General features: G+C 33.3%; 1 protein-coding gene and 1 long non-coding RNA gene across 4 annotated transcripts; one reads left to right on the top strand and one right to left on the bottom strand.

Moving 5' to 3' along the window:
- The first annotated feature begins 3138 nt into the window (after positions 1 to 3138).
- LOC111365260 lies at positions 3139 to 9914 on the top strand. Its single transcript, XR_002697396.1, has 3 exons — positions 3139 to 3287; positions 8386 to 8433; positions 9327 to 9914. It is a non-coding gene; the product is annotated as an uncharacterized LOC111365260 (long non-coding RNA).
- LOC111365250 (mannan synthase 1-like) lies at positions 5152 to 9443 on the bottom strand. 3 transcript variants are annotated; one of them, XM_022985683.1, is made up of 9 exons: positions 9053 to 9443; positions 7551 to 7649; positions 7211 to 7463; positions 6844 to 6954; positions 6604 to 6740; positions 6403 to 6516; positions 6095 to 6294; positions 5798 to 5992; positions 5152 to 5478 (listed from the first exon to the last, which is right to left on the bottom strand). In XM_022985683.1, the coding sequence occupies exons 1-9, from the start codon at positions 9365 to 9367 to the stop codon at positions 5319 to 5321; spliced, it is 1584 nt and encodes a 527-aa protein (XP_022841451.1). In that variant the 5' UTR covers positions 9368 to 9443; the 3' UTR covers positions 5152 to 5318. The 3 variants fall into 3 exon arrangements, with proteins under 3 accessions (XP_022841451.1, XP_022841461.1, XP_022841441.1); XM_022985693.1 differs by having other exon boundaries at positions 5798 to 5935; XM_022985673.1 differs by having other exon boundaries at positions 5798 to 6294.
- Positions 9915 to 20630: the final 10716 nt, after the last annotated feature.

The following is a 20630-nucleotide window of genomic DNA, read 5'->3' as shown; positions in this document are numbered from 1 at the left end:
CTAAATATTGACTTAAAAATAAGGTTTAAATTTTGAAAATGAATCATTAAGATTTGAAAAAGTTCCAAACCAAAACCATTTTATGTTGTTCGATTCGTTTTGCAACCACGTTTTAAAGGTAAAATTAATATATTAGACAAGTGAAAAGATAAACATATTAATCTACAATATAGCACTTAAATTGAAATTTTATAAACATTAACGTTAAAATACTAATATACTTATCTCAGTACAAATTTAAATCAATAAAATAAAGCAAAGTTCAGCTATGAAATTTATTCTCTTGCATAAGAAAAAGTTATAATAAATAATTATCTTTTTAAAGAAATAATAAAAGCTTATTAGTAAGTATTTTGTTGAATTAACTAATAAATTATATGTCTTGGGTCAACTATATATATATATTTTTTAATCAGAATTTTTCTCTACTATTTAATTACACAATTTTTAAAAAAAAAATTAATTTTTGCAAAATATACATTCCGTGATTCCCATTTGACAACCAATATTTTGGAAAAGTAAGGTTTTGAATGGTGATTTTGAAGAGATTATGTTATTAAAAAATAGGACAAAATCTTGAATTTATGTTCAAAATACCTTTTTTTTCTTTTTTTGTGCATGTGTGGTTTATAATAGAGTTAATTGTTTAATGGTCACTAAACTTATATCTATATCTTCGATTGCTCATTGAGGTTCAAAATATCAAGTTTATGTCACTAAACTTTGCAAAACGTTGTATGTTACTCATTGATAAAACTTCTGTCTCAAATCTCTAACGAAATTGATGATGTAACTGATGAAATGCACATGTGGTGTTCGTTACATCGTTAAACTTTGAGGTTTTGGTCACTAAATTTTGAAAAATGTCGTCTATTACTCATCAAACTTTGGGGTGGTCAAATTTTGGCTACTAAACTTTGATATAGTTGAACTTTGGGCACTAAACTTTGAAAAAATCTTCTATTGCTCACTATAAATTTGAATTTAATTAAACCTCTGTTTATCTCCATCTAAAACAAAACACTTTAATTTTCATATTCATTTTTAATCACATATTTATATAATAAAATATTTTACACGTAAGCTTAAAAATTTTTCCAACTTTTTAACTATGCATTCAAAAAAAAAAAAATCACTATTTAATACTTTCCTTTTTTTTTTTTCCCAAATAATAGCCATCAAACATGGGCTAAAATGTTTTTACAAATTCAAATTTTAGCCCCTTTTGATGGCCATTATTTAAAAAAAAAAAATTAAATTGTGAATATTTGAAGAAAGTGTGGTTAAAAAAGTGAAAAAAAAAATTGAATTTATGTGTAAAATATTTTATTTTAAAAATATATGGTTAAAAATGAGTATGAAAATTAAAGAGTTTTATTTTAAAGGGAGATAAACAAAGGTTTAATTAAATCCAAAAGTATAGTTAGCAACATAATACGTTTTTCAAAGTTTAGTGACGAAAGTTCGACTATATTAAAGTTCAGTGGCAAAAGTTCAACTACATCAAATTTTAGTGGCCAAAATTCGACCTCCTCAAAGTTTAGTGAGTAATAAAAGACATTTTATAAAATTTAGTGACGAAAATTCGACTATCACCAAGTTGAACGATGTGATAGGGAGCCACATATGCATTTCATCAGCCACGCCATCAATTCCTTTAGAGGTTTGAGACGGAAGTTGTTCCAATGAGTAGCGTACAATGTTCTCCAAAGTTTAGTGACCAAAACTCGATTTTTTAAATTTCAACGAGCAATCGAAGACATACCATTAGAACAATTAACTCGTTGAAAATGAGCATGTTAAAAAAAAGAGTTTGAAAAGAGTGAATCGTCCTAATGGTCACTAAACTTATGTCTATTTCATCGATTGTTCACTGAAATTTTAAATGACAAATTTTTGTCACTAAATTTATCAAAACGTTGGACGTTACTCACTACCTTAACATTCATTCCGATTCTTTAACGAATTTGCGACGTGGCTAATGGAATATACATGTGACGCCCTTCATATCGTTAACAAATTGTTACGTCTACGATTGCTCACCAAACTTTGAAAACTGTATTCAAGTGCTCACGAAGTTTTAAAAAAATCTTCGATTGCGTACTTAACTTTTAAAAACATTTTCGATTGTTCGCTGAACTTTGAGGTGGTCGAATTTTAGCCACTAAATTTAGAAAACTGATTTCGACTTATTGTTCGTTAAAAAAATATGTAGTGCAATCGCACAGATCGTGTAAAAGTAATAAAGTAGACAAATGAATTTGAAATTGTCAATTCCATGATAAATGATTACTCAATTACACAATAGTTAAATTTAATTTCAATATATTTTGTAGAATTTTAAGCTATTTTCATCATTTAAAAAAATTTAAATTTATAGTGTATTTTGTTGTTAAAATTAAATTAATTTTTGAATTTTACAACCAAACCCCATAAATTTAGTTAAATGGATTGTACAATAAAGCACACAATAAATTTAATCAAGATTTTAAATAACGAAACATAATCCATTTTTCGGAGGGATCAAAATTGAATGAAATTCATTTAGTTAAATTTATTGTGTGTTTGGTTGCAAAATCTAGATATTAATATAATCTTAACAACGAAACATACAATAAATTTGAATTTTTGAAATGATGAAATAACTTAAAATTCTACAAAGAATATTAAAATTAAATTTAACTATTATGTAATTAAATAATTATTTCTAGTGGGATCGACAACCTGGACTCGTTTGTCCACTTCATTACTTTTACGCGATTTGTGTAATTGCGCTACATATTTTTTAATGAACAATAGGTTGAAGTCATTTTTGTAAGTTCAGTGACCAAAATTTGACCACCTCAAAGTTTAGTGAGTAATTGAAAACCTTTTCAAAGTTTAGTGAGTAATTAAATATATTTTTCAAATTTTGGTGAGCAATCGAAGATATAATAATTTGACAATGATGTGACTGAGTGCCACATGTATATTCTGTTAGTCATGTCACTAATTTTGTTAGAAAATTGGAATGGATGTTAAGATAACGAGTAACGTCCAATATTTTAATAGGTTTGATTTATTGTCAAAATCCGACATCTTAAATTTCATTGGACAATTGAAGAGATAAACATAAGAATAGTGACCATTGGCACAATTAACTCGTTTGAAAAGAACGCTCGTCAAACAGGGGTTTGGCCACAACATTTACAACAAACATGTCCTAATTCAGTAAGGAACCCATCTCCTCCGGCAGCTGTCCAGGCAGAATTCTGACACATTTGCGGCGCGTCTTCATGTTCCGAGGGGTAAGTTCATGTTTGTTGATTATGAAATATCCAGCGATTTGAATTTTCTATTATAGTTGGTTTATTCTGTATTTTTAAGTAATTAACATATATGACTGACTGGATGAAATCTTTGTATATTTCTAAATTGGGTTAACATAGCTATTTAAATTCACTTATACACCGAATTAGACTGCGATTTTGATGATGCATTATTGAAAACTGGTTATTGACATAATTCTGTAAGATTGTTTGCACAGCTTCGGGAGTCAAAATTTTGAATTATCCTATTTTGTACTAAACATGTAATTGTGCTGCGAGATAGAATCTGACTTCAGCACCCATAGACCTGCATTTTAGTTAAGGCTCCCACAATCAGAATCAGGAACTTTTTCTAGATTATTTTGAATAAACTGCAAAAACCACAAGAGGGAATAGCTTGTTTGATCCATAATCTATAAGGTATAAATTTGTGAAAACGTTGATGATTATGGAAGCTAAATAGTTCATTGTTAAGAAACTGATTAATATAGTTAGTTCATCACTTGTTTCCAGTGCATTAAGTCATGAAGCAGTCCAACCTAGCGTCCTACAAAATGGCAATGGATATTGATTTATTCATGATCACAAATTCTTAGAATTCAAACCTCAAATATAAGGGTTCTCATAATTTCTCTCTAGTGAGCTAAGGAGATTGCACGTGTTGTTATTTGTTGCTGTGGAGACGTGATTTATCTCTACATATGGGGCTTTAAATAAGCAAACTTTGGAAGACAATCTTCACTCTAGATTCCTTTTGCTCTCAAGGTGCCCCTTATGTATGCTTTTAACTATCTGGATACCCACAAGAGGACAGGCAATTTCATGGGATCATAGGTGGATAGTTGCAATTAAAAGGTGGCTAATCGCGTTTGCTATATTTCATTTGGTTAAGTGTGAAATATTTTAGTATTATGTAAAAATGTTAGACGCTGTTTGTTAAAGGGCAAGGCCTAGCGCAAGTGGTAAGAGCGAAACTTGGGTTTGAGCCTTCTTTTGTGGGAGGGGTGAAATCCATCGATCCCCTTTTTAAGAGAGAAAAAAGACACTGTTCGTTGATCATGGAAATGCTGGAGTGACATATGTTAACCTCTGATTTAGTACCGTCCATAATTTCAACATAAAAAATTTAATCAATTAATCTTAAACTTATTTGAACATATCAACTATACATTTTATATAAGAAATTTTGTAAAACTTTGAAAAATTATGCTGTGCCCGAAATCTGAGATTTTCTAAGATCTCTGCATTTGGACAGTTAACTAGTTGAGCAACCATTTCAACAGCAGACCTTTTACATCTGGAAAGCAAACGCATCATTTTTAGTTCTCAATAGATGTCTGTGCAATTTAGCCTCCCAGTGCAATTCTTGCTCCAAATTTCTTGTTTCGGTTGCAAGTTATGTCGTAAGTTATCTACTGGACGAACCCGTCTCAATAATTTTCAGTTTTGTGTTATGCAAGTCTAATGATCAGATGTTGTTTCGTTTATTAGATTTCAAAGATAGTATAACAGGGATTGACCAATCTGTGAGCCAAGCTGGTTGTATAGGTTGGAAGAAATGCTGACGTCCTCTCATGAGTTCGAGTATCGTGACCAGTAGGATAGAATCACTCTTCTCCCCCTTCTCTGTGCCCAAAAAAAGAAATTTCTATCGCTTAATGAATAGTATTTTTCTTTATTGTAATTTTATTTTCACCTTGAACACTGGACACTCGATCAGGTTTATGGTTGAGATGTTTGAGTTAATAATTACTGGATTGAGGAACATCTAATGGTAGTATAAAGATTTACCCTTTTCTACATTAGCATGGCTTGTTAAGTAATAATGCTAAACATGTGCATAAGATTTCCAAATCATCAGACAAATTATTTATTCCAATAACGGCATTGACTTGTTGTATAATTGTGTAATACGAGTAACAAACCAAACACTCCTGACACCCATGTACATAGTACTCTTTTATGTAGTCATTAAAACCAGTCTTCATCAGCTCATCTGCATCGTCATCTTTAGTTGGGTATGACTGTTCCAACATATCCAAGTCCAACTACAAAAAAGGCCCCTGCCTGCAGCAGTAGATAGATGAAGAAATGATTGTTCCCGTAGAACATGTTGTACACAGCACAATGCAGCAAGCACATCCCCATTATAAGCTCCAATATATGGATCCTGATTTAAAACCAAAATGTCAGGTTAGTGCACAACAATGTTAAAGAGATTCTAAATAACGATTCCTCCATTTGTAGATGTAATTTTTTATGCATAAATGATTCTGCTGGATACTCCTCAAGAAAATGGTAAATGTTTTAACATAGTGGGTCTACGTCTGTAGGTGCATTTGGGTGTTTCTATATCTTAATGACCTGAAAGACATCATGTTTTTATCTATAGAATTATTGGCCTTTCCAATTTCAATCACCAAACCTTGGTTGATCAACACTATGGCATAATGAAATGGTGCTTATGAAGCACATACTGGACATTATACCTTTCTCTTATGTGTGATCTTGGCCTCTTTGCTGTGTTTGCACTGAACCTTTGCTTCATCATATTACCCAGCTTCTCAGTCACTATCCACTCATTAACTCTGTTGGCTTCAAGCAGTCCTATAATGGCTGCTTTGGATCTATGTAAAGACATAACGTTCTCAAACAATATCCAAAAGACGAGAAGATGTAAAGATCTGTGAAAAAATAAGTGGGGCTTCAAATTAATTAATTCCTTGGGAGATTTCTGGAAAATAGAAGAATAGGAAATTGTATTTGGCTTATCTAGATCTTCATACCTTATAGTGATAATTGCATTGAGAATAGTTATGCACGCTGGAAGATAAATTGCTAGCGGCCTCGGAAGATGAACTTCTGGTACTAATATTGTTGCAGGGATGACAACGCAGTAAAAGAAAAATGTGACCCAGTGGGCGATGATCTTTCTTACTAAGAAGAATGCATATATCACATGCCATTTCTTATATAGTGATACGCGCTGCAAACATTAGGAAGGCACTGTATATTTTCTTGGGGAAATTCAAATTTAGCGTCATACCACTAGTTCATTGCTGACAGTAAAGGGAAACAATCGTAGAGTTAATACCTCACAGGTGATGATTTCTATAAACATCTTTCTAAAAAGATTAGCGGGTCCACATGACCAGCGGTGCTGTTGATATCTGTACGCCTTAAACGTACTTGGTAGTTCATTTTTTACCTGATGGAAGGTAAATTGTGTTCAACCTAGCGGAATCTATACTTCACACAGCAGATAGTGTATCCTAGTGATAGTTTAGATGCTTACTTCGAGGTCACCCACAAACAGGAATTTCCAGCCCTTAAGGCCTGCCCTGACCGCAAGGTCCATGTCCTCTACTGTGGTTCTATCTTTCCACCCACCTGCATCATTTATTGCTCGGATCCTCCAGACTCCAGCAGTTCCTGCAATTCATATCAAACATTGTAAATCTGTTACCTAAACTGTTACTTTACTAGTTGGCTGGAAAACATATATATTTAAAGAGAAACATGATATGCTGATAACCATTGAATCCGAAGAACGAGCATGTTGAGGAGCCCACTTCTTGTTCAACAGTGAAGTGATAGTCTAGTGACATCTCTTGGAGCCGAGTCATCATACACTCATCTGCATTAACTGAAACAACTAATTCATTGTCAATACCTTGGAAACATGCTTAATTTTTGGAGCAACTGAAGGTGTTACGAGGAATATTCACTTTAGTTTACTTTATTTGCATTAGACATTCGTAGTTACATGTTAACTAAACCCATTACCTTCCGTCTTTTATCTCTGATCTTCATTTATGGAATACGGCATACTTTTATATTGGAGGTAAATCTAGTTAGATATCTTTCAACTATAGTATATACAGTACTGTCATACGCCTTACCAAATTTCCATCTTGCCTGAACCAAGCCCAGCTCTGGGTTTTCAAGTAAGTAGGGGACAGTCCTCCAGAGAAAATCTCCTTCAGGCTGGAAGTCTGCATCAAAGATCACAACAAATTCACAATCTTCAACGTAATGCTTTTTTAAGCCATCTCGAAGAGCACCAGCCTTGTAACCATTCCTGTTGTCCCTCGTCTCATACTTAACATTCACCCCTCTCGCCATCCATTTTTGGCACTCCAATTTCACCATTGCCTGCACATATATTCTCCAGAATTGCAGCACAGAAACATGATTTTATTGGAATTTACATTGAAGATTACATTTGGTTCAAAGGGATACCCTTAAGGCTTCACTGGTGGAGTCATCAAGAACTTGCACAATGAGTCGATCCGATGGCCATGAAAGCCCACATACAGCTCCTATTGAAAGCTTGTAAACCTAGGCGTAAAGAAGATTTTGGATTTATTTACTCATATTTAGTTTAAATTCTTCAAAATAGAAATTAAATCTTTCCTCATTTCTTTAAGTTCCTTATTTGCTCAAATATGAGCTCTCATACAACCATACAAGTGCTCACATAATTAACAGTGTGTATCCCAACTGTTTGTCCATTGTGAGAAATGGACAATAATGATGATGCCTTGACAAAAAATCTATCATGAATTCATGTTTATTTTCTTCATTTAATCTACATGTTTGTGTGAAGCTTTTGGGTGATTATGTATGTGTCTATCTTTTATTTACATTGATGTCAGAGACATGAATATTTGGGATAAATGAATGCAGACCAAGTTAGGTTGTATTAGATGATTTTTTTATAGGATTTGTCTCTTCCTTATCTAGCTGGTGTTTTAGTGGTAAAACTTACCTTAAATCATCAAGCAAGCTGGAATTACACTATATTAAATTGACAAAATGATATTCTTTATCAGTTCTTGATATGGCTTTAATGTCGACAACAGTGATATTAATGAAATATGTTGGGTTATCAAAGTTATATTCAATATCCATTTGGAAACTTCATTGCTTAAACATAAATGAAAATTCCCAACTAGATACATACTACCTTATGAAGGACATACAAAATATGCCTGAAAGGATAATTAACCTTCTTGTAGAAAAATTACATAAATCTTGTTGATCGATATTTAATTCATCATTGTTTCTTCTACAGCAAAGCGACACACGGCCACTCAGACACGCAGAAAGAGAAGTTTTCAAGGTATTATTTTGTGACTTGTCAAAAATGATATTTGTCTTTTAACTCTAATTGATTTTTTATTTTCGCCAGGCATGATTTAGATACTCATTTTTGAGCTTCTTTTTAAATTTATCTAGTTCTTTTGGAAGAAATATTCTACTTTTAAATTTTCAAATTAAATGCAAATAAAATAAAATAAAGTAAAGCATGTATGAATTGCTATCAAGCTTTAATAGTATGTATGTTCATGATTGAGTAAATTTTGACCTGAAAGCTGTAAGATGTAATTATAAATAAGCACTATTAGAGCGCGTCACTTGTATCTTTTCTTCTATGCAAGTATGGATCTAGAAATCCTTTTAACTCGCCTAAGTAATACTTGTACGTGGCTAATTGTATACATGCTTTACATGCTGCCAGTGTAAAAATTCATTTGCCAGTGCTTTTTGGCTGATTGAAAACGGTTTTTGGTCATTATAGGCACTTAATGGGGATTAATACCAATTTGCCTTTCTGAAATGATAAATGAATGCAAATTTTGTATGCTTCTATATACATGTGCCATATGCTTGATGCATGTCTATGCCTTAAAGAAAGTATATATAGATACTAGCTGTGCAAAGTATATTCTAGTGTTTACCTCTTTCTCGTTAAACATAGGGATTTGAACCAACACTGTAGGGTAGTTCTTGTTTTTCTCTAGGTCATCTTTTATGCTGTCTAACTGGTACTTGGTGTATCTTTTCTTCCCAAAAAATTTGACAAATGTAATCACAATTGCCATGTAAACTCGTTCTACAAAAAGCAAAGCAGACATCACTATGCATATATAAACTGCAATGCGTAGAATAGGCGCGATAATTGGCACTCTTATACTCTCCCAAAGATTGCTGAGACTTCTTGTTACATCATAGGTCTCATTCACATATGGATCTCGAAAAACTATGTGTCTCATGGTGAAAGATTGGGGATGAAATAAAAAAGAAGAATGAAACTAATGTGGAGTCACACAAGAGAGTAGCAGAAAGGAGTCACCATTCTTTAGGCATTTCAAGTTTTGGCTTTAAACAGGCAAAGGTATAGATAAGGACAAATCTGTGGAGATTAGGTTGAAGAATATAGAGGTATGAGTAATCCCTAAAAATGAAACTTCTTTGTCACGAGAGACACACGGTCTACATGCAAGTTATGTTGCTGCAACGTATCACTTGCCAGCAGGAATTCTGGCTTTTCCTGCCGACTCGGTTAAAAGGATGAAAGTTAAATAATCCAGGTAAAAGATCATTGTCAATTTTGTTATTTTTGGGTGACGTCATTGTGGCAGAGAGTTGCACTTTAGATTCACCTTTAATGTGCATTTAAGATTTGCCTCCCTTTATTTTCTCTGGCGTGCCAAAGTAGAGTTTCAACCTTCATAGACTTTCCCTTTTTTCCCTGATATTTTTATAACATTGTATGGACATCTATTGTCATCTATCATTCACTTAGTCTTCATTATTTTACTCTCGGAATAAATTAATTTATAAATCAAGGAGTACAAGGAGAAGAAGAGTAAGTTGAAAATAATAATTTCCAAATTTTTATATAACATAAAAAATTTTGGGAAGTAATTAGAATGGAAAAAGATGTTAGCTTATATATATGTATGGTTCTTTTATTTATGCTTACCAATACATTTTTTAATTAGTTTAGAAACATGATCCTGCGCACGTGTTATATTCTTCGAGAAAACTGCATATTTTTTTAAACTTAATTTTTGAGGAACATGAAACTTTTTTGAATTGTTCAAACATGCATGTTTAGAGCAAGGTTTTAAAAGGTGGCAAAGTCAAGACTCAAGCTTTGCCTAGGCGTAATAAGTAGTTTCCTTATTTTTATTATTATTTTGAGATTATTAATAATTCCCATTGCTTAATCAATTTATTTAATATAAGAAAAACAACACAATTGAGAAAAAAAAAAAAATATGAAGGTGCACGCCTTTTGGTGCCTAGGCCCACATTATAGATCAAAATAGGGTTGACCACTTTTTTTTTTTTTATGACTTTTCCATATGGGGGTCTTCACGCCTCACGCATAGCCCCGCCTTTTGAACGTTGGTTTGGAGTGCATGATTTCTCATAAAGTCCAAATTTACCTCATAGATAATAGAGATTTTTTTCACGGATCAATTGTCTGCCTAATAACATATTTGAAAGCCAATAAGATGAGCGTTTAATATTGTGTGCACTAAGGTTTCTTCTTCGTGGATCAATTTTTTGCCCTAGCCAGCCCATGTTGTGTCAGCTATAATATAGACACGTAATAAAATGAATGTCTTTACTAGCTTATAAATGGTACATTGTTTGGTCTTGCTCTTTTTGAAGGTGATGGATTCCTTCAGTAACTAATGTATCCAAAAAAGAGCAAGTCCTGTTAGTAATTTAAAGCTAGTGATCACAATGCTTGGTTTTCTTGTTCATTTAACGCAAGCAGATTTCAGCTTGATTTCATCATTCATGAAATCTAGGCGTCTGATCATTAATTCTATTGTAATTCTTTATTATAAATCTAATGAAGTTCTAAAGCTTGTTAGGGATGCAAAAGATAATAGTTAATTAGTGATGGTGGTTGAAAGATTTGGATTAACAATGACGATGTCCGCGTGTCTTTTGCACTCTGGTGTCTGCTAAGATTTTTTTTTTTACTGCGCCATTGATTATTACTGATTGATTACTGCTGGTGTTGTAATCCTCTAGATTGATGTTAAAGGTGAATTAGTTGATGCTGTTATGATGTATTGTTGTAACTTCTAATATGTTTCATTCTCATTTTACTGAAAATCTCATTTTTTGTGTACTTTAGAATTTCACACATGAGATCTTTTAGTTTTAATTCATCCATTCTCTGAATTTAGTTGTTCATTATATGTACAGCTTAAGTATTCCGTAAAGTAGAAAATATGCCTACAGGAAATTTGAATTCTCAATTGCAACATATAATCCCTCTATTTCGTTGCTACATTGTGCACAAAACATTTTCATACATATTTATCTCAATAACACATGATGTAGTGATAGTAGATTTATTGGACTTTAACATGTATGAATAAATATTTTATAGCAGCCGTTGTGGTGTTCAGTGATAGGACCTATAAGTTATAATTTTTTTCCCCTTTATGTTACATGTATACTACTCTGAAATTGTTAAATTCGTAAAAGTCTTCAAAGAATCTGACACTAAATTATAGTTATAATAATCATGTGTGCGCCTAGTTGAGAGAAAATGTGATGCGGACATCACTTATATTATTATCGCACTATTTTACTTTTTTTAGTTATTGAGCTTGTTTTATTGGTTTGGCCCAAGCCCATCACTACTAGGGTTATGCTTTTACTATTTATATGGTTTTCAGTTGTAATTTTATTAGACGATGATGAATTAGAATTGAAATATTGTTTGGCTTGCAGCCATTTTCTCCCTCCCCTCTCTTCCCCTAGTTCTTCTTTTCTTCTCCTTCTCCTTCTTACTTTCCTTGTTTTCTGCTTCTCTCGTTCTCCCTCTCCTCCCCTTCTCGCTTCTTATCCTACATCAAAATAACTTGCAACTTTCATCGCACGAATGATAAAAGGAACAGCTATCTTTTGGTGCTATCAGTAACCTACCTCAATAATTCAAATATTTTATGAAAAATTGAAACTGGAGCATGACAAAACCTTAAATGATAAAACGGCTAAGTTGCACGGACACATTAAAACAAGGACATGTTGATTTAAATTCTTTAACATTTATATTAATATTGTTGAGAAACCGGTTTGGTATAAACTTTGAAGGGAAGAAGATTCATTCTTTTTTTCTCTTTACATTTGGTGTTGCATTATATAGAAAAACATATGGAAACTAATACACAGGATTGATCCTCTTTCCTAACACCCACAACAAATCTTTCCATACTAGCTATATTACCATGCTACCTCATATTCCACAATACTTCCCCTCAAATTGGGCTATATATATCATATAAGCCCAACTTGTTACAAATATACTCTAATCGAGGCTTATACAATTCCTTGGTGAAAACATCTGCCAATTGCTCCCCAGCTCTCACATACTAAGCGCTATATCTCCACCTAGTATTTTATTGCAAACGAAGTGGCAATCAATCTCGATGTGCTTCATGCATTCATGAAATACTGGGTTGGATGCAATGTGCAATGATGCCTGATTATCACAAAACAAAGTAATAGGAGTAGGAACCAAAAAAGCCAATCTCCTCTAGAAAATGTTACAACCAAGTTAACTCACTGGTGGTGTGCGCCATGGACCTGTACTTGGCTTCAACAGTAGATCGAGCTACTACAGTTTGTTTCTTGCTCCTACAAATAGCCAAATTACCTTCTAAGAATGTACAATATCCTGTAGTTGATCTCCTATCAGAGGGGAAATGTGAATCCCTCCATCTTGAGATGACTATTTTTCTTGTACATTATACCAAGGCGAGTTGACTTCTTCAAGTATCAAACAATGTGAAGAACAGCCTCCCAGTGTGGGATCAAAGGTGTCTCCATGAACTGACTCACTACACTCATGGCATATGAGATATTTGGCCCGATGATGGTCAAATAATTCAACTTCCCAACCAATCTCCTGTATCTTCTAGGATCATCAAACACTGCTCCACCATCCTTCACAAGTTTCTGATTAAGATTTATCGGTGTATCAACTGGTCGAGAACCAGATAATCAAGTCTCATCCAACAAGTCAAGAACATATTTTCTTTGAGACAGGTTAACCCCAGTTTAAGATCTAGCCACCTCAATACCTAGGAAATATCGGAGCTTCCCCAGGTATTTAGTGTGAAATCTCTATTGCAAGAATTGTTTAAGTCTCTCGATCCCCTCCCTATCGTCTTCGATGATTACAATATCATCAACACATACAACTAAGATAACATATCTAGCCTTGGAACATAGATTGAATACTGATTGATTCGTTTCACATCGTCGAAGGCTAAACTCTAACACCATTTTAGAGAATTTGCCAAACCATGCACGAGGGCATTGCTTGAGACCAAACAAAGCCTTCTTCAGTTTGCAAACATATCCTAAATACTCCATTTGAGCAACAAATCCTGGTGGTTGCTCCATATAGACCTCCTCAGTAAGGTCACCATGCAAAATGGCATTCTTAACATCGAGTTGAAACAAAGGCCAGTCAAGATTAGTAGCAAGAAAAATCAAAACACGAATAGATGCAATCTTGGCGATGGGCTAGAATGTCTCGTCATAATAAATGCCATAGGTTTGAGTATATCCTTTGGTCACTAATCGAGCCTTCTTTTGATCCTCCATACCATTTGGATTATACTTGATGGTATATATCCATTTGCATCCGACTATCTGTTTGCCTACCAAATCCCAAATCCCATTATGGTGGAGAGCCTCCATTTCTACCTGAGTTGTTGTCCTCCAGCTGGGGTTAGATAATGCATCTTTCTCTTTCTTACAGATAGAAACACTAGAAAGATTAGACACAATGGTAAATGTAGAATTCTTGATTTTTCAGTCCTAATTTCTAGTAGATCCTACAACTGTAAATTAGTTTCCCAATTAAGGGGTGTTATTTTTATCAATTCCAATTCTTAGGCATTTAGTCTGTAGAGTGGTTTAGGAAATTAAATCTTTCCTTGATTTAAGGAAGTGATTTATTCCTTCTGTTTTTCCTATAAATTGTACATTGTTTTATCATTGAAATAAGAATAAAGATTACATATTCTTTATGGTATCAAAGCAACCTCTGAAACCTAAGGAATCTCCATGACAAAGTACGACATGGCTGTAGAAAATAAAACTTCTTCACATCATGATGTTCCTGCCACAAGTTCTAAGGGCGGATCAAAGAGCAATCATCTTCTCATCACAGGACAAAGATTGAATGGAAAAAATTACATTCAATGGTCGCAGTCAGTCATGATGTTCATCTGCGGAAAGAGGAAGGATGATTTTATCACTGGAGTGTCTATCCCTCCAGCAACCACAGATCCGAAATTCAAACTGTGGAAGTTAGAAAATAATGTGGTCATGTCTTGGCTGATCAATTCTATGACAAATGAAATTGGAGAAAATTTCCTACTCTACAACACTGCTAAAGAGATATGGGATGCAGCAAAGGAAATATACTCAAGTAATGAAAATACCTCAGAATTATTTGAGTTTGAAAGTGTTCTCCATGACCTTCGACAAGGTAATTTATCGGTAACTCAATATTTCCATATTCTGATTCGTCATTGGCAACGATTGGATGTCTTCAAAAAACATAGTTGGGAGTGCCCTGCACATGCAAAAAAATACAGGGAAATTACTGAAAAGAAAAGAATTTTTAAATTCTTAATGGGTCTTAACAAGGACCTTGATGAGGTTTGGGAAAGAATTCTAGGATCGAAACCATTGCCCAACATCTAGGAGACATTTGCAGAAGTGCGTTGTGAAGAAAGCAGAAGGAAGGTAATACTTGGATTTCCATTTACTGTCCCAGTCATTGAAAATTCAGCTCTTGCTGTACATGGAGGACAACACCACAACAGCGACTATGGGTAAAAGAACGGCAGACCTTAGTGTAATCATTGCAAAATACCGGGACACACTGATAATAATTGTTGGAAAATACACGGTAAACCAGCAGATTGGAAGCCCACAAGACCAAATATCAGTTTCTCTGTCAGTATGGTGAGTTAATTTATGAATAAACCAACTGAAGAACATATGGAGGCTTTTTTAGAATTCTAAGGTATCGAAAGAGGACTCCAGGCAAAGGATTATTCTTGCAGAAGACTTCAAGCAGAGATGTTGAAATCTTCATTGATGCAGATTGGGCCGAGTCCATAATTGACCGACGATCAACTTCTGGGTAGTGCACTTACATCTGGGGAAATCTAGTCACTTGGCGAAATAAAAAACAATCTGTTGTACTTGTATCTCGAAGCAGTGCAGAAGCAAAATTTAGAGCTTTAGTTCATGGCATGTGTGAAGCAATATGGCTAAGAAGGGTCCTTCAAGAATTAAATATTCTAGTTACGGATCCTATGAAGATATATTGCGACAATCAATCTGTCATTATCATAGCAACGAATCCAATTCATCATGAAAGGACAAAACATGTGGAAATTGATGGACACTTTTTCAAAGAGAAAATAGAGTCTGGGATAATATCTCTACTTTACACTCTAACATGTCAACAGACTGCAGATATTCTCACTAAGGCGGTACCAAGAAAAACATTTGAAGAACTAAGTTCCAAGCTAGGTTTAATTAACATTTATAACCTAGCTTGAGAGGGAGTGTAGAATTCCTGATTTTTAGTCCTAATTTCTAGCAGATCTGCAGCTGTAAATTAGTTCCCCAATTAAGGGGTGTTATTTTTATCAATTCCAATTCTTAGGCATTTAGTCAGCAGAGTAGTTTAGGAAATTAAATATTTCCTTGATTTACGGAAGTGATTTATTCCTTCTGTTTTTCCTATAAATTGTACATTGTTTAATCATTGAAATAAGAATAAAGATCACATATTCTTCAGTAAAAAACGAAGGCGACAAAGAATCATAAGATACAAAATGGCTAAGAGGATGACAACTGACACAAGAACAAGTACCTTTTCGAAGGGCAATAGGTAGATCAATGGCGAAAGCAGGATCAAGAGACGTGGAGGGGACTAGTGGAGGTGTTTGGTTAGGCAAACATGTACGACGAGAGTGTACCTGTAGGAGAGGAAGCTGAGTGGCAATTGTCTATGTAGGTGGGGATAATGATGGAGTTGACACGATGAAAGTGAGAGGCTCAGGCAACTCGACAGATAGCTCAATCGGATCAATAGATGACCCAATTGGTGACTCCAGAGTCTCGACAGGTGACTCAATGTGCTCTCCAGAAGGTTGAACATAAGACACATGTGGATCAACAAAAGGAATAGGTGTAGAAAAAGGAATGTTGGATGCAGAGGACTCAGAAGGAACAATCATCCACAAAAGTCACAAAATAATGGAATTTATTGGTGGATATGTGAACTGGACCCATATATGAGAATGAACAAGCTCAAAAGGACTAGACAAACGCTTGTCACCATGAGACGGAAATGAGACGTGATTGTGCTTGCTATATTGACAAGCCTCACACTGAAACGATAAACATGGGACTGGGGAAATACTACATAATCGACACTTTAGGATTGGTAGAGAAGGATGACCTAAGCGATAATGCTACTTACATGGGGTAAGGGGAGTCTGAAGAGCACGGGAAGGTGCCGATGAAATCCAAGTAGTAGAATCCACCGACCTCATGTACATACTAATCATCCTCCGAGTCCAAAGATCCTGAAAAATATAAAGTGATGGGTAAAAGGTTATAGAACAACGAAAAGATTTGGTAATCTTACTAATGGGCAACAAACTAAAAGGAAAACCAAGAATGTGTAACATAGAAAGTAGGCCAATATTAGTGGTAAGATGAGTCGTACCAGTATCATGAACATTGGCTAAATTTAGCAAGAGTGACACTCATGGGAGAATCTACATGTTTATAATTAGAAAGACGAGAGGACTTACCCGTTATGGGCTCATTGGCACTGGAATCTATGATCCAAGGGTTGGCCGTGGAAGACTAGAGATAGTGAGAGTCATTACCTGACTTAGCTATAGTAGCAGTGCAAGTAGACGCAGTGGCCTGCTTGTATACTAAGTATTGAGCGTACTCATCCTGAGATATAGAAATCAACTCAGATTGTTCTTGAAAATCACAATCAAGTCAACTATAATTTTTCAAAGATGGAACACCGGCTATGTGAGATGTCATATTAGTATCTTCTACTATACAAAGCTATTGGCATCGACGTAGCTTGTTGAAAACTTCAAAAAACCTACAACAGATTCAGTGAACCAACACAAACATGGACAACTTCGACATTATAAGCAAAACCCAAAATTAATATTTAGCAACCCCAAACAAATTAGCCCAAGAATCGGCCCAGCACATTAAATTGCCGAATCTATGATAATAAGGCAGTCCAATAATCGACACAAATCGCAATTAGCTAAAATATGACAGCAACGTAGCCTAACTAATGCAGTCCAATGATAAGCCCACAAAATTTCACTATAGAAGGAAGCAAAATTATAATTGGGAATCAATCCCTGATTTTTTGCGGCTATAAAAGGAAAGCTGTAAAATCAATCACCCTAGTGCCCCTACCCCACAGAACAAAATGAAAAGAAAAACAAAAAAAGGAAGATAATCAATTCTCTGTGGTCCTAGTGTTGAACCTGAAAGGACATAACTATAAACTATCTACTGTGTTAAACAAAATATACACAGGACTTAAGCTTTAATAGAAGGCAATATCATTTCAGAACAATTATTGTTTGCTGCTCGTGCTCTTGGGTATCAAATATTCTTATTTAATAAAATGAACTAGGGAATTGTGATATCTGTAGGCACTTTCCTTGAACATGGTAATCAATCTATGCGTCACTACTAAATATTGATTTTCCAAACTAGATAATTGATTGTCAATATCTTCATATAAAAGCGGACATCTTTAGCCTCATCTTTGACTTAAAACAATTCTTTACTAGATGTCTGCGTTCATGAACAATTCGTTCACAGGTCAATGGTAATAATACCAGAAAAGTAGCAATATCGGGAACAATTTATCGCAATTATTGAGCTTCCGAAGGAATAAAACATGTAATAAAAGGCCGTTGGCAGGTTTGACATTAGTATCACTTTCATAAATGTCAAGACCTTGAGACTTTTGTTTCCCCGGTTATAAATGATACTGAAAATCGGCAGAAGATCTGATTTGATCTATTTACAACATGATTGTTGGTTTAGTTTATAAGGTTTGAGAATAGATTGATCTATTTATGGAAGCATGAAGGTGGAGGTCACGAAATCAATCTTCAACCGACTGAATAGGATGTATACGGTAGAATTATAACAATACAATATGACATTTACTGACTGCATGCATTTGTCTCATACATTATTGGATGGTGAGACGATGTATTCATCACATAAAGCAAACCGCTAGGCATTTTAAAAATAATATGACTTATGAGTTCTATTTGAAATTTTGGATTCACTATTTAACATTCTCTGTTTCTGTTAAGAGTAATAATATGAACTAGTACAAGTGAACAGTAAAATTTTAAGTACATTCAGTATATGCTAATTTTTCCATTTCTAATTAGTACTACTACAGCAGGAGTTTCTCTAAGTGATATCCATGATTGATTATAAACTCATATCGCCCTTGTTTGATCCCCATTATCTAAAAACTTTAATGGCATAATTTAATATTTCTGTTATTGTAGTGTTTTTATTAATTGTACTATGTTTTTATATTTATTAATGAATTTAATCTTTTTTGTAATTTAGCGTAATTATTTATTTAGTAATTTATGTATTTATAAAATAATTAATTAAATAATATTTCAAATAAATAAATTACTAAAAATAATAAAAAGGGTAGAAATGGTTAAGCACTATTTATTTGGTGTAAGTTTTGGTTTAATGATTGGAGATGAATTTTGGTTTAACGCAAAATTTGGTACAAAATTATGCAAATTTTGTTGCAGAGCGCTGAAGATTACCTTATATTTGGCATAATTTGCTCAATTATAACTTGATGACAGAAGCTTAGCTTTGGGAATCTACTGGTTGTAATTTGCTTCTGCGACTCGGACCCCTATATGTATTAAAATAGGGAAATATATCTAAACAACTTAAATAAAAGGAAGGTTTTTGAAAATAGACTAAGAAATAAAGACATTTGAAAAATAGTCTTCAAACAACCATATTTCCAAAAATACCCTTTATAGAGAAATTGCAACCAAAGCCACTACAATGTATAAAAACCTTCAAATAGGTCATCAAGAAAATATAGACAAAAAATCTTTAATTAATTTAAATCCAAATTTTATAGAAAATTTTATTGACCTAAGAAATGCTACAGAAAATGAATTAAAATATTTAGAAGAAGAACTGAAAGGATTCTTTATAGAATATTTAGATCCAAAATTAAGAAATAAAAACATTTCTATAGATAATAATACAATCAAAACAGAAAATGATATATATGAATTAATTCTTAATCTGAGAAGAAGAATCAAAGAGTTAAATAAAATCATTAAAGAAAAAGTATTAATAAAAAATAGTGAATTTTATAAATTTTATTGTGATATTATAAATACTTATGAAGATTTTAATTGGCTTGAAAATATTAACCCCTCCACTGCACACTCCGATGAGATGGTATCAGAGCCAGATTACGAACCAAAAATTATGATGAATATAGTAGATGAAGAAAATATAATTGAAAATTTTTTGAAAAAAGTTGAAAAACATAAAAAACCTAGTTATCCTTATTTACCTAAAAATACCACAAATGAAAACTTTGGGGATATACATAAAAGATTAGAGAATCTACAACATAATTTACAAATAGGAAATGCCTTATTAGATAAAAACCTTAGAGAAAAAGATAGGATTATAATTAATCCGCCCCAAGATTTTAGAATAATACAAAATAAAAAGATAGGATTATAATTAATCCACCCCAAGATTTTAGGATAACTCAATAGGAAAATAACAAAAGGGAAAAAATATGAAGAAAAACAATATATGCTTACAGATGTAGAAGAAATAGAACAAAAATTCTTAGAATCTACAGGTGAAGAGTATGAAGAATATAAAAAACAGTTAGAAGAATTAACTGAAAAAATAGAAAATATAAAAATGAATACTAATCCATCTTCAAGTCATGATATAAAAGTAGAATTCAGTAGTAATGAAGAACAATATTATCCTTATGGTACTACAATACCACTTAAAGATGGTCTTAATCAATATAGAAAAACACAGAAAAGATACACTGTTAATCAAGGAGACTATCAGGAAAACAAACCTATTTTAAGGTCTTATTTTACAAAGTTACCATTCCCATGGGGAAGTAAGCTATTAAAAGAATATGAGAAATTACTACCTCTAGGAGAAGAGGAAGGTGTTAAAATAGATAGTCTTGGAAGTAGAATTGAATTTACAAGAACAATGATAGGTTTGTGGTGTAGAGAAGCACTAGAAAATAAGAAAAAATACAAACCATATAAGAAATACAAAAGAAAATTCAAAAATTATAAAAAATTCAATAAAAGGAATTTTAAACCACATAAAAAATATTTCAAGAAAAGA

This window comes from Olea europaea, chromosome 2 (assembly GCF_002742605.1).
Source record: "Olea europaea var. sylvestris chromosome 2, O_europaea_v1, whole genome shotgun sequence".
NCBI lineage: Eukaryota > Viridiplantae > Streptophyta > Magnoliopsida > Lamiales > Oleaceae > Olea > Olea europaea.
The sequence above is the reverse complement of the archived record's forward strand: the minus strand, read 5'-3'. Positions and strand labels throughout refer to the sequence as shown.

What these genes read in the sequence shown, in the direction of transcription:
- LOC111365250 (XM_022985673.1), bottom strand. Translation starts at nt 9,367, where the DNA reads ATGAGACACATAGTTTTTCGAGATCCATATGTGAATGAGACCTATGAT. An exon ending in CTATGTTTAACGAGAAAGAG is followed by an intron (nt 7,650 to 9,052) that starts GTAAACACTAGA and finishes CTTTACGCCTAG; the next exon opens with GTTTACAAGCTTTCAATAGG. An exon ending in TGTTTGTGGGTGACCTCGAA is followed by an intron (nt 6,517 to 6,603) that starts GTAAGCATCTAA and finishes ACCTTCCATCAG; the next exon opens with GTAAAAAATGAACTACCAAG.